The sequence below is a fragment of the Montipora capricornis genome, chromosome 14 (genome assembly GCF_036669925.1).
Source record: "Montipora capricornis isolate CH-2021 chromosome 14, ASM3666992v2, whole genome shotgun sequence".
Taxonomy (NCBI): domain Eukaryota; kingdom Metazoa; phylum Cnidaria; class Anthozoa; order Scleractinia; family Acroporidae; genus Montipora; species Montipora capricornis.
The window spans coordinates 41,586,793-41,601,792 of NC_090896.1; the positions used below are offsets into that span (position 1 = coordinate 41,586,793).

At 43.1% G+C, this 15,000-nt stretch overlaps 1 protein-coding gene across 4 annotated transcripts in view; it reads right to left on the reverse strand.

Annotated features, from left to right (window-relative positions):
* The window catches only part of LOC138033798 (stimulated by retinoic acid gene 6 protein-like), a 69,295-nt gene that overhangs the window by 30,505 nt on the left and 23,790 nt on the right, over positions 1–15,000 (reverse strand). For all 4 annotated transcript variants that reach the window (XM_068881627.1, XM_068881629.1, XM_068881630.1 and 1 more), the window contains exons 8-11: positions 14,306–14,391; positions 6,498–6,562; positions 5,294–5,355; positions 646–757 (exon numbers count right to left, since the gene is read on the reverse strand). In XM_068881627.1, the coding sequence (XP_068737728.1) occupies positions 646–757; positions 5,294–5,355; positions 6,498–6,562; positions 14,306–14,391 (325 nt within the window). The remainder of the gene's footprint in view (positions 1–645; positions 758–5,293; positions 5,356–6,497; positions 6,563–14,305; positions 14,392–15,000) is intronic.

Sequence of the window (15,000 nt, forward strand, 5' to 3'; positions counted from 1 at the left end):
CCAGGGCAAAGCTGCAAACAACAGCTCGAATCAGGATTAAGACATTAGGACTAAGTATAAAATATTGTAAAAAGTCAGTGGCAAATTGTCCAAGAAGAAATGGCATTTTCATCATTTTTTGAAGCAACATTTGCCAGCATACCTTTGATGCTAAATTTTATAATGCAGAAATTGGCTTTTGTGCTTGTTGCACGTTAATGTATTTTTCAGAAAGGCCAATGGTATTCATTTCCATTACAGATGGACAAGACTTGGGGGTGGAGAGTGGTTAATTAGGATAAATAATTTAGGCAGAGTTTACAACAACCCAGCCCAGCAGTTTTTGCTGTGACATTTGTGGGGACTCCAAGGAGACTTGCAGGGGCATTTCCATAACTATTCTTTGGCTTGCTTACATTTCCTTCCCTGCCTCCCATACACATTCATTTTTAGGGTAAATTATACGTTCCACACACTGGTTTTTCTCATTGATGTGTTGACAGGTGTTTGTGAGGTACACTGTGGCTCGGTTGCCATGATGACCCCCTCATTGCTGAGGAGAGTGCTGCCTCCTCTCTTGCTACCATTATTGCACCTAACCTAAAGTAAATTGGCATTATGGTGGTGTTTTAATGACTTGTAAAAGGTAACTGGTATATGACATACCCATTAAGAGAAACTGTATTTCACAAAAAAGCGTTCGGGTTTGAGAGCCACTGCACACTTGCCTATATAATCTCCTTAGCCGATCAGTAGAAATCAAAAGGATAACCGTGACCTAACAAACAAAAAAATCCACCATTTGTCAGTAAGCACTAACCTGCAAGTGTCTTCTTTCCATAATAATCGTGCATGTTCACTTAATAATCGTATTTTGGTCACTTACATTTTCTGGCCAAGGAGTCATTGATACTGTAACAATTTTTCCACTGGACTATCAACATGAGCAGAGGTATATGGATAGAGAAACATGCAAGAGTAGTACTCTTGCACGCATTTGTCGAGTTGGACCAAGACCTGGTAAAGACGGAGCTGGGCATAACGGGAGGTGAAGAGAGCGACAAAGATGTTGAGGTTGACAGAAGGAAGGACGTTGTTGGTGTGTAGTTTGTAATGAACTTTGACACAATCCTCCTTCAACCCACTGATGTAATGCACATCAAGTTGATCACTGTCCAAGAAGGTCAGGAACGGTTGTGGATCAGTGAACTCTCAGACTTGGGTCTTGTTAAGATGCTGGCCAAATTTGCCTCACATGGAGTGTGTGTTGTCTGGGATTCTTGGCGACCTTGGATGTGTCCTGGCCTCTTCACTGAGTCTGAGCCAAGTGTCGACGTACGACGCATACATTCTTGTAACGAGTCCTTTTTTAGGCTCATCAATGTCACATGTTTAAATAAAGTTTTTCAGTTCAGTTTTTTTTTCAGATCCACATGCTGTTGCTCGAAATACCAGATATGTAGAGCTAGAAAAGAAAAATGACTCATACAAAGTGAGGTTTTAATCCACGGACCTCTGGGTTGTGAGCCCAATGTGCTACCACTGCACCACCTTGTGGATGTGTAGGATGGTGCACCAGGTGCCCACCAAAGTGCATTGAGCATCTGTGTGGTGACAGTCTGACATCTTGTTCAGCAAGGGGCAGTCAATGTTCTCATCCACACATCTGCGGCATAAGGGAAGGCAAGACAGGATGGAGCAGTCACCGGATTACAGACCCAACATCCAACAAGGAGCCCCTAGTCTTGGACGACACCGACTCTGATGGTGAAACAACTCCTCCACATGGTTTTTTTTTTTAACGTTGAAAGCATGCAGGGGGGGTGGACAGCACATCTCTAACCTGGTGGTGGGTAAAACGACCAACAACGACCATCCCGTGCAGTTTCCTGGCGAGACCTACATCCCGCGGTTCCTGGAATGACTGGAGTCTTTGATGGAGACTCGACCCTTGACGGTGTAGGCCCACAACTTACAGGGGTACGACAGCTACCCTGTGATTGCTCAGTTGCACCAACAAAAATGACAACTCGCACAGGTATGTAAGGCACAAAACCCTTATGTCAAGGGTAAGGGTCTCATCTCTTTCCTTTTATCTAGGTAAGGAAAGGAGGCAAGCTGTTGATGACAATGAGGACGCGACTAGCTGGTTCATCAACTCCTTGTCCTTCTTCAAGAAGCCCTTAAGGGCTTTTCTATTCAACACAGTGCTTTTCACACGGCCACCATACCCTGGTCTCAGAGGTTTTCTTGAGCCGCGAGAGAACCACAAGAACCGGCCAGAAGAGAAAAACCTCTGGAACATTAAATTCATGCAGATGCCAGGGTCAGGATCTGACCCTGACGCTCGGATTGGGTGATATTTTTACAAACATGCATATGAATATGATTGGTTTGTTTGATTGGTATTACACCGAGGGGACGCATGATTGCTAAGTTGTCATTGGTCCCTTTTGTAATTATCAATTTGATGCATTTGACAGCTACCGTCTGCATGAAAATGAGATTCAACTCCATGGTAACCAGAGGTTTTTCTCTATTTGCCACTTCCCGACTGGTCTTTGCTGCTTTGCGGCTCAAGAAAACCAGGGTACCACCACCAAGACTATGTGGGTCCTCTCTCCGACAAGTCCTTCTACTTTCCGGAGGGAATGTATGTATGTATAAGGATACCAGAATTAGTGCATTTGTTGCCATACATTCACTTACATGAAGAAATAAAAGCTGTGAACCCCCGAGCAAACTAAACAGATTGCTTACAAAAAGTGTGAAGAACAAAAATCTCGCTGTTTGAGGTTTAAGAGACTGCCTTTAAGGTATAAAACAAAGGATGGAAGAAGCACAAGTTGAAATTATTGCTTCAAACACCATCTTTGTTTACATCACAGCGCACAGTTTGGAAACTGGATGCTACAATTTTTAACAGCCACTCAGACAAAAGTTTCCCTTGTTAACCCTAACCCTCTTAAGGTGGCAGGGCCATGTGAATCATCCGAAGGTCTCCATGGAATGGTTGACCTGGTGCGAGCATCATTTGCGTTACCAGGCTTAGTCACCCCTGTCTGAGGACCAAATCAAACAACACGATGACTGGGCCTAAGCCTACCACCAACTGTGGTGTCACCAGATCCAGAATGCCCGAAACATCGGGAACATGGCATCTCGGAGTCCCAATACACAGGCGACAAATACAATCCTGACCCCAAGATGGCTACGAGTTCCATGACTGTTTCTGGCATGACTGCCGGACCTGTCACATGCAAAGCCCACGCAACATCCTCATGGGACCCATCTGCATCTGCTGGACCAGACCATGGATGATGTGCAGGCTCTTGTCGACCAAAAAAGATCCTGTTGCACAGCTTGGGGTGCTGGGTCACCGAGATGTGGGAATGAGAGAGACAAGCCCTCAAATGCTCAAAGGCTCAAATGAGGAGGTTGCGGACCTCAATCTCCAGGAACCTTTGATTTTACGGCAGTTGGACTGATGCCGTTCAACTCTACCACCAAGCCAACTTCAAGGCCGCAAGAGATTTGGTACAACGATTATACCAGTCTCTATCCATGAGTCAACAAATATGGCAAGTAGCCAATCGGACATCGGAAGTTCGATTACGAACCAGGCACCATCGACCTCTTGTTGTACATTGGTTTGGCTAAGTGCACCACTCTCCCTCTAGTCTTCAAGGCCTCTACCATCCCTTCCTGCTTTAACACAGTCATTATAAATTGACCTTTCCATTGTGCTGTAGATTTGTGGATGAGAACATCGACCGCTCCTTGCTGGACAAGACATCAGCCTGTCACCACATAAATGCACATGCTTTGGTGGGCACCTGGTGTACCATCCCGCATGTGTACGAGGAAAGTTAGTAACACAGGGTGTGGGGCTCTTTCAGCCATACGTCGACACTTGGCTCCAGCTCAAGGAAGAGGCCAGCGGTTGGCCTGAGGGTACCAAGGAACAATGGCACGCACACGTCCGATCCTGTTATGCTCACGAAGGCATCCAATTGTATGCGTCCAAGATCGCCAACAGTCCCAGACAACATGCACTGGCCAAGATGATGTTCAATTCTATGTGGGGCAAATTTGGCCAGCATCTCAAACAGACCAAAGTCTGGGAGTTCACTGATCCACAATCATTCCTGACCTATTTGGACAGTGGTCAATACACATGCATTACATCAGTGCATTGACGGAGGATCATGTCGAAGTCCACTACAACCTCAACATCTTTGTTGCTGCCTTCACTACCTCTCACTCCCGGGTCCTTCTCTACCAGACCTTGTACCATGTCGTTAAATGCATGCTCTAATTAACACAGTCTAGGTCCTCTACATCTATGCTTAGCAAACCCAACGAGCCACCCTCAGCAAACCCAACAATCCACCCTTGCAGCCCCCCTTCCTCATGGTAACTATCTCTGGAATTTCCACGGCGAGGACAAGTTTGGCACAAAGCCGCCTTAAACACTTCCCTTTGTAAAAAACTGGTTTTTCCATTAACGTTTTCTTCTATTCTATTTCCAATTTGTCTTTCCATCTGCCATCTTGAATTTGATGATGCCATCATGCAACCGCAAGATGACCTGTCCCATGCACCCTAAATCTAACTGACTGCCATCTTAAATTCCCTCTCCTCCAATCAGAAGCCGCTACATCTTATTATGATAATAAAGACATCCTTAGACTTTGACTTTAGTGGTGCTATCTTGTTTTCTGTCCTCCTCCAATCAGAGGCCTGCACCCAAACAAGGCAAAAGGCGTTTTGTGAGCTGACAGTACTACTTGCAAGCATTGATATGGTCGTGATGACAATGGCAAACAAGGTCACAGTGCAAACCTAGGCACAGGTACAGTCTGCATAGGTATGGGTGTACCGGCATTAGGACATGCAGCAGCAGGAAACAAGCACCCTCACAGGCTTGGGTATGACCATGAGCATGTGCCCTGACCAAACAATGGCACATTGTATACAGCCGCACTAAGAGCTCATGCTTGTGCACCCATACTGGTAAAGTTACTGGCATGGATATTAGGCGGTACATGTAGCAAAGGATTGGGCATCAGGCATCAACACTCTATGAGCAAGGTACTGCATGGAATTAGCATGATCACATGGCAGGTCGCCTAGCCTGCAATCAGACCCGCCCTCCCCACGTTTTGTCTCGGGGAAGGAGGGCATGATAAATTTACTTAACGGGTTACACGTTCAAAAGCCATCTTCTGGCTTTTTTCTCTGGTATCAAGCGTACTTTCTGCACCCTCCCTAAAGAAAACAATGCCTGATCACAGGTTACACATTGCCCTACCTGAAAAAGAGCCATTCCAGCAACAACCAAAGTTGAGATGAAGTGAGTTGAGAATTTGAAATCTAAGATGTGAACAAAAAAGCAAAAGAAGTTATAACAGGTGTAAACCTTAACTACAAGAAGACATACAGTGGCAGTTATTAGGATACAATTTTATCAAAAGCACTTTTTGGGTTACGATAAATGCTTCCATATAGAGGTCTTTCTAGCGATTTTAAATGCATAGCTTACGTAACATCAATCAAGTAATTATGCATGTCCAGCTAATGTCACTTCTCCCATAACAACCACATCTTTGTTCATCACCAATACCATGGGATTGCCCTTTGCACAAGGCAATATTAATTATGGATTTGTTAAAGTATTACTACAGGTACTTTCATCACAAGTCTAGTATATAGGTTTTTAATTAGCACACCGTGGTGAGGCTTCTATTAGGCTAAATCTATATATTATTGACCATAGCAGAATAATGTGTGCAGGTGCAAGCATCCATGCCCCATGCTTTCCACTAGGTTAAACGATTCCCTTAATTTTAATAATAATTATCATTACAGAAATTATTATTTCTGAATTTGTTCCCTGTCTAGTCCTAAGAAGTCATGACAAGCCTGTGTCATACCATCTAATTGTTTTTCAGGATCTTTCTCCATATGGCACAGGTTTTGTCTCCATAGAGGAGGAATACCCTATCTACCCAAGAACGTAAGAAAACCAATTTTGTGGCATTTGGTGTACACTACATATACCACAATGCCAGATGTGATGCAGCTGCTGAAATTGCAATCAAGCAGTTTGAAGATGAAAGGAAAAAGTATGGGTGCAGGGATGGTGCAGTAGTGAGAGCACTCGCCCCCAACCAATGTGGCCCGGGTTTGACTCCCAGACTCGGCGCCATATGTGGGTTGAGTTTGTTGGTTCTCTACTCTGCACCATGAGGTTTTCTCCGGGTACTCAAAAAAACAACATTTGACTTGATTTGCATTAATTGTTAGTCAGTTTACATGTCTCCAATTAGTGCTCCAGCGATAGAATGACGAGACACTTAAGATCCTATCCTTTTCTTTTTACTTGTAAATAATAAGTGCTACGCAATACCTTTGGCTAGCTTTACACAATGCTCCGTCGCTAATTAAGTGTAATAATTATCAAAGGTGAAATGAAGTTTTGCAACAAGAAGAAAAATGGACAAGATAAGGCAAACCTGGCCTTGGCTGGTAGATACAATATAAGAGCCTCAAGTACCACTTCACTTCCGTAACGGCTGGCCTGAATTGTACAGAGTAATGGAGAACAAATTTTTGGTGGCCTGCAGTCAATATTGTTACATAATGTACATTAAATTACCTATACCTGGTTTACTTTGAAGCCTACAGGACGTAGTTCACTTTTAAATCGGAGCTTTAATTGACAAACAGAACACATGACCCCACTCTTTAGCAAACTATGAGAAGTGATTCACATTGGAACAACCACAAAAAAGTAACATTCACTCAAGTGATGTTTAACATTTCCACTTAGCATAGAGAACCCAGCACAGTACTAAATAGTTAGTTGTTAACTCTATAAATTGTATTTAAATGGATTATAGTAACACGAGTACCCGTGTTCCTAGTGGTCAGTGGTTGGTTTGTTGGCAAATACACAGTAGTTCCGTACATGTACATCATACTCCTGCCATTTGTTCAGACAGAGTGAGTTCTGTCCACCAGGGTGGTTAACACTCATAACAAAGTTTGTTTTGGTGTCCTCTAGCTCTGCTTTTCGATTTTTGTTTCGTCTCCTTGGCGCCCCTTTCGATTTTAGGCTTCTTTCAACTTCTAGCATACCTCAGGTACTCACAACAGCATTGAACTGTCTTTGGCTTTGGAAGAAATGGCTTTATTGTCAGGCGAAGCAATCTCTTCTTTAGTAGCGACAACCATCTCGTTTCTCAGCTTGTGTTTACTATCTCAAGTGAGACACTTTCTCAGCATTTTTTTGCCGGCGAAGATGAGCCAATCACTCCTGCAAATCCTGGTGGCATTTCAAGTGAACAGGAATGTTGGATTCGATAAACCGCTCTCCGTTTCTTTCCAGGGACGATCATGAGGCACATGCTTCAAACATGGCAACATCTATTGTTTCCAGTTCATTATCAGTCAATGCTGCTGAATACCTGCCGCTAGAATGCCAACGAGTAAAAACTGTCACAGTTGCGTGGCAAATGAAAATTGAGAAGCAACCAGACTACAAAACATTTCAAAACTGAATCATTGTTTAAAAAAGCATTGCAAAAGTCACATGCTATTGTTTGTTGTTTAGAATGGCTATAAGAACGCAACTTATAAGGTAGATGAGAGGCGAAATATGTGTGACCCTTGCATTACGTGAGACAAAGCTGAAACTGATTGGATTTCAAACGGAGCTAAACTCCCTCAAATTCTGGAATAAAAAGACTATCCAAACTGCTTTGCTAAGCTCCCTGAAGCTTGACTGATAGTGGCTTCCTGGCAAACTGCGCTTAGACTGTTTTTCACTTTTGGTCACGCTAATGGATAAGCACAAACAACCGGACGAACTAACAGTGCCACGCCATGTCACTCGTAACTCGTTGGGCGATCAAAATTTGTAATTTTGAGCACACTAGCTTGATTAAAAAGAGTTTTTCTACCCTCTCTGATTGAGTTTATAGTGAATATATTCAAGTGGTTTTGTTTTTTTGTTTCCTTAATTATTTTTATGGCACGCTGGCCGACTTTGTCAAGACAATTGACTGATGCCGAGATTTTTGAGCACACTAGCTCGATAAAAAAGAGGCTTTATGTGCCCTCTGATTGAGTTTATAGGGAACACAGTCAACTCTCTCTAAGACGGACACCATCAGGACCGGCCTCAGCTGTCCGTCTTAGAGAGGTGTCCGGCTTATAGAGAGTAGACGTAACGTGGCCCCAGGAATTTTGAGATAATAATGCTGAACCTGTGCACAGTGAATACAAGTCTGTTTAAAGTTTGTTTTAAGTTATTTACTTGAACGAAACCTACCTGTTTTAGATTACAATACAATTCGGTTGTCACCTCCAAGTTATTTTTTGAATGGGACAATGACTGATTTAATTTTAAATTGTACTGTATGTATTCCGGCGACAGGATAAGAGCTGTCAATTAAACGTCTGGTGTTAAAAAGAGTCACGTACATGAATTTGTCTTCCCTAAATGGTAATTTGCGGTCACATTCAGCAACTCACAAGTGTCCTTTAATGATTTCAAAGTGTCCGTTGTCCCTCTTAAGGAGGTGTCCGTCTTATAGAGAGTTTGGTTATAGTAAAATGACTAAGAAACGGCCGGGACCACCACCAGGTGTCCATCAAGAGAGAGTTGACTGTATATTGAAGTGGTTTTGTTTTTTGTCTCTCAAATGGCACGCTGGCCGATCTGGTCAAGGCAATTGGCACTTTTGGCAAGCTAGCCGTTTTTGAGCTGATCTCGATAACTGCCTCCCTGGGCAATTTTTCAGTCTGCTATTTGCTAGCTTTGTGACACTCTGGCTCCCAAAAAGACTTAATTAAAGTACATGCAAGAAGACAACGCTCACAAGTGAATAAAATCAAGATTTCCACTCACCTTTTCCTGCCTGCTTTGTTTCGCACAATGGCCAACACGAGAATGCGGGAATACACCAGAAAATGACCATGAGGTCAATGTGGTCACCGATCATGATCCTCCTGATGTGATTGATTTAGATGAAAAAAATACCGCGATGCCATTGGCTACCTCAAAAACAATCACCGATGATGTCACTCTTACATTACCTTATGCTTACTTTTGTATTCAAGATTTCTTCTGGCTGTACCAAAATTAACTTGCGTGTTGGCTCTATAATGCTGCCCACCTCGTCACCCTCGCGTCCTCGCGAGGGTGACTCGTTGGCAATTATGGGAAACCCTGAGGTTATGATAGATGCTTGACCACTTATCATGGCAATCTCTGTGCCATTATTGTTCACTTCTCCCGCCTGGCCTTCACTCAACCAGTAGAATTTCCACAACATTCTCGTTCTTCTCTACCATGCGGCCATTACCTTGCACTTTGCCTACTGCATGGTATAAGTTGGAGAGGCTTTTGTAGTCTGTCCCAGCTATGCAGCAGTACAAAGTAAGCTGGTCTCAAAAACAACAGGTGGCGTTTTGGTGGAGCTCGCCAACCTTTGAACTTACAAGCACAGGACACCAAGCCCCATACATCTTTTGATGATAAATTGGTTGTTGGCCCATCAAGGAAGCATGTACTGGAGATAACTGACATCCTGAAAGGGATTCAGGTGTTTACCATCTATGGGACCTAACCCAAAACAAATTATTTATCTTGCAGACAATTCATCAATTCCCTGGACCTGCCTGGCTGAACTACAATATTGCGTTCGTTGAGGAAGGATGCTACGGCTTCCAGCCTAGCTGACCAGTCAAGAAAGGGAATTTTCACACCTAAAGACCTAAAGCCCTGTTGTAAGTCGGTCATCACTTTTTACAAACTTCTACCCTACCTTCCTCATCCCAATTTGTTCCACCTAAGTGTGTGTCGGAGTCATTTCAACACTGCCATTCTTGGAATGAGGGTTCATTTTGCAAGCTTTTTGGTAGCTGCAGATACTGTGATCTCTGTGAGTGCTGTGATCACCCTCAAGTTAGTTGCCTCTTTTGAGTCATTATGGAGGTTTAGAGACTCCGGTCCCTCACTCTGTCTGGCAACAAACGCACTGGCATTGAATCCTTGGTTGCCACGACTCTGGCAGTTGTCTCTTGTGTAAATACTGTACAAAACATTCTGTTGATTTTCTGTAGATGTTGTGTTCAATGCTCCAGATTTTTCCTCTCGGCAGCAGAGAGCTCTGCCTCTCGTTCCACTATCGTTGAGTGATCTGTGCATACCAAAATTGGATCCTTTTTCCAGCAGTTACTGCTGACCCCTCCTTGCAACAATTTGCCAGTTAGCATGGACAGACTTAACAGATAAGTGTGTACACATCCTGATCAGCGTTTTGTGGTGTACATGTTAGCCGGGATTTACAACGGGTTCTGTGTCAACTTTAAACTCAAATTCAGTCTCCTTGAGATCAGTGTGGGGATAGCAGAATATGCCCTCAGCTAGTCTCCATCTATTGCCAACTGATGCTTACCTACAGAATGAACTCGCCAAAGAACGGGTCTCCAGCCTATTCTCTGCATCCCTGTTACCCAGTCTTCACATCACCTGTTTTGGGGTCATCCCAGAGCAGCATCAGCAAGGGATAAAGTGCTTGATTCTGGATTTCTCTAGTTCTGGCCTCAGTTGTTTGAATGCCAGATAACTTTACCCAGAGGACAAGTCATTACCTGACAGTTTCAATGTGTGCAAAGATTTCAGAATTTGCTGACTTGACCGTAAATAAATATGAAAACCTTAGCCAATGTTTAATGTGGCATACATTTTACCATAAACACCTGCAGATAAGCCACACCTTGAATTTAGCAACTCAAAATTTCGAAAAAAAAGTTTTTTGAAAGAAATAAAAAGAAATCCAAGTCGAGTCTTTTTTATTAGCATTGAAACGGAACATACTTCAAAGTCACAATTTTAGCACTTAAATATAATGAACATTGTTTCTGCCAACTTTGACACATGATTGGTCTTTTTTCTGGTATTTGTTGACAGGAATTTCTTCCTTCAACACAGTCTTTCCATTACAACAAGAAGGCGAGCAGAACATTTGCAGCTTAGTAACCAAGCTTTAGATCAGACACGAAAGTGGAAAACTGGACATCGGAAGCCGCATCCCTGATTTTGGGTCAGTACGCAGCTATTACAATGGCTCTTGGGATTGCTTTAGAAAACAATGGACACAAATAACAATACAAAAGAAACAATGGACCTTAACTCTAAACACAATAGAGCTGCGTCCTAAAGGGATCCAATGAAATTAGTGGTTGTAAAGAGCTGCATCCTATCTCCTGATTTCTAGCAACAATTTTTGTGAAAAAGGTGCGGCTTATCTGTAGGTGTTTACGGTATTCTCTGGATAGTGCACATGACTTATACATGGCCACTGGATAAAGTTAACCAGCCTTTGAACAACTGGGGCCAGAAGGACTCAGTGTGACTGGTGGAATTCAGAAGATCCCTTCTCCGTGCAATAATTATATCGGTAAATGTATGACAGTTGATGGCATCACTGATGGTATCATGTCGTTCAACAGACATGGGTTACTTACAAAGTTTGACGTGGAGAGTGACTTCCACGTTGTTCCTGTACATTGCGATGATTGTTACCTCTCGGGCAGCAGTGGAGAGGCAAATACTTTGTTGATATGGTGTTTCCTTTTGGTTTACTTTCAGCCCGTCTTTCATCATTTGTTGCTAATGTAGTTGAGTGGATCCTTAAGGGAGACCTATGAACTGGGTTTCCTTTTTCACTAGTTGAATAAATTCATACACTGGGTCCTCTTAGTTCTTCTAAATTTGCCAGTGAAATTTAAATAAGTGTATCTGGATGTTCAAGGATTGAGGCATTCTGCGCTCTGCAGATAAATTGGAGGGCCCTTCTACCTGCCTGACTGTTTTGGGTATAGAGCTTGATTCTCTCCTGTCAGAGGAGCACCTTTCTCACGAAAAGTTTGAGCGCATAAGGCATTACTGGACTCTTGGTCATCCAAATGGTATTGCTCTTGTAAGAAGTTCGAGTCTTTGTGTGGCAACTTGCAGCATGCATTTAAAGACCGACTTTTCTGTGTCATATGATCAATTTGCTCTCCATTTTGTGACAGCAGGACCACCACCTGGATCTCACATGGAGGCGTGAAGTTTTTCACTCGTGGAATGGCCATAGTTTTCTCTTGTGTCCTAAGTGAGCTCCGGGTTCCGATTTTTCAAGTCTGAATGGATGCTGCAGGTTCTATTGAATCAGGGTTGCTCTAGGCTCGGAACGGTTTGCGAGCAGGCGGTCTACATGTACGTGTACATCACAGGTGTCACTGTCTATTGCCCACAAGGAACTTTAATTTTCCTTGTAGTTTTGGCAGCTTTTCGGTGGTCACATTAGTGGTTCATGAAACGGGTGGAATTTTGTGTTGTGTTGTGTTATTGTGGTCTGGTACTTCAAGAGATTTGAACATGCTGGTGGTACTCCATCACCTGTCAATGCTGGCAGCCTGACATCATTTTGCTTTTACTGCCACTGCCAACTGTTTGGCTTAGTTGGTTGAGTATCAGACTACTGTGTAAGAGGTCGAGGGATCAAAACTGTGGCTACACCAACACTCAGGTCTTTAAAGGAGGGGACTGACTGACTGCTTAACCCATTGAAACCTCAAATGCCCTAGGACGCTCGCACTTGACAAGTAAAATCGCCTTGTGATAGACAGAGTAAAATCTGTTGAGTCTCACTCCCAGGAGTCAATGGGTTGAGGGAGGGAACATACATAGAGTTTTTGACTGCTTAACCTATTGACACCTCGAATGCCCTAGGACATTGACAAGTAAAATAGTGTTAGACAGAGTAAAACCATTCAAGTGTCACTCTCAAGGGTCAAGGGTTAAATACTGAGGGGAAAGTGCTGCCTTGGTAATTATGACATCAGCAAAGTGGTTTGACTTTCTAGCCTTCTCGGTTAAGGACAATAAACCATGATAGGCCCCATTTCACAACCCTCAAGAACCCACACAGTATTTGCAAAGGGCAGGGCATGGAGTTCCCAGTGTTGTGGTCAACCAACTCAGTTGCTGATCTGTCTCTTGATTTGACTTTCAAAGGTGCCATCAGCCAAGTCCTCAGGCATCCCAGTGCCTCCATAGCTTCTGGCTCTGCCTACTAGTTAAACTCAGAAGTGCCAATTCTAACTGGCAAATGGTTTCAATTGGTTCCTCTTACCCACTGAGTCTATAATTCCACTTAACACCAATTCATAGATTATTACATCCTGGATGATTATACTAAACAAGTGAGAATGGCTCCATGCTGGCTACAAATAAGTAAACTTTGATGTCTTTCCGTTCTTACCAGGTCGATCGTTTGCACCACCCTCGATAAAAGCCTACCTGTCAGCTGTATGCTCTCTACACATTGACAACGGCTTTCTCGATTTTTTGGTCAACTGCTTACAACTCTTATGTCTTCTACGTGGGATAAAGCACCACCAAGGCAGAAATCACTCACAGCATCAACCAGTAACTGCTGACATTAGGGGTGTTCATCGTTCACTGGAACTGCAAGACCCAGACAATATCATGATCGTGCTTTGGGCCTCAAGTTGTTTGGGTTTCTTGCACTTTCTGCAGGCTGGAGGGTTCACTGTCAACTTCAGCTTTGATCCCTCCATTCATGTACAGTGTAACTGTTCAGGGCTTGCAAGTCAAAGAAGAAGTAAATCCCCCAGCCTTTGCATTCACATTAAAAGTTCCAAAACTGACGTTTTTTTTTTTTTAACAGTACTTGAGAGTTGTTTTGTTATCACGGGCGTGGGCAGGCCTCTCTCTGCCCAATCACTGTAATCATGGCTTATCTCCATCTCTGAGGGTCCTCTCTTCATTGGTAGGGCTGGTCAGCCTTTGTCTTGTTTTTCGCTGTCATCATTCCTTCAGTGAAGATTACCCTGTACATGCTAAATCCATTAAAATGCAATTTAAAGGAGTTAACAACTAGAACGGCCCGTGTTGCAAGTGGTCAGTGGTTGGTTTGTAGGTGCTTGTGCAGCAGTTCTGTACGTTGTACTTATGGTGTTTATTCTGGCAGCATGGGGAGTTCTGTCCTCAGCGTGGTTCATAGCAAGTTTGTTTTGGCATCCTCCTCATGCCAATTCCCTCCTTTTTTCTGCTGAAAGTTCAGAGTGACAAGTCCCTTTTTTTAAATTTCTGGCATGGGGGCTAATGGTTGTGTTGCGGCGTTGTGCCAGCTTTGGAGGTAGAAGCCCCAGGATATCCCAGGGACCCAACCTCCACAAAGCGATGCAGTTGCTGACCAAGCGAAAAGCTGTCAGTCTACAACAAAAGTTTGTTGTTTACCTGTTCCGACCTGAATTTAGCAACCTGTTGATATGTTCCATTTCCAGCTTTCCAGCGAAACATTTATCAATAGTGTCACTAGCTCTCTAAATAAATAAAAAAAAACAATTTTAATACATATTTCAGCAAAAAGAAAGTGTTTGGCCTACACGGAAGGTACTTAATTCCGTTTGTTTGTAAAACTAATGAACAGAATAGCTCTGCCCTCAACCCAATCCTCATTTGCTCCATTCCTCAAACTATTCTATTCAGCCACTTTTCTTTTGATAAACAAATTCTTGAAATACTGAGAAAGGAAATAAAACAACAACACAACCATTTTCCAGAATTTCATTCTAGAACTTCGGATATACCGAGCAGGTATGTCACATGGGACATTACACTTGGTGGGTAACTATTGTTTGAAAATCGAAGTTAATATTCAGGTAAGAAAGAGGCAGGTACAGGCCCCTATACCTGTTAAATTTCATCCTTTATTCATCAGTTGATGAAAAGTGCTTTTCTAACCCAGCGTTTGTCCTTAATTGTGCTCTCCTGATGTCAAACCCTGATATCTTGCACTCTGATGTCATTGTTTCAAGGTCTTGCAATGTTTGCAAACGCCTGAAGTGGGTGCTTAAAATGCACCCCCAATGATCCTCCAGTTTCTCCCACATAATGGTTGTGATGTCAAAACATTAATTTTCTGTTTAAAT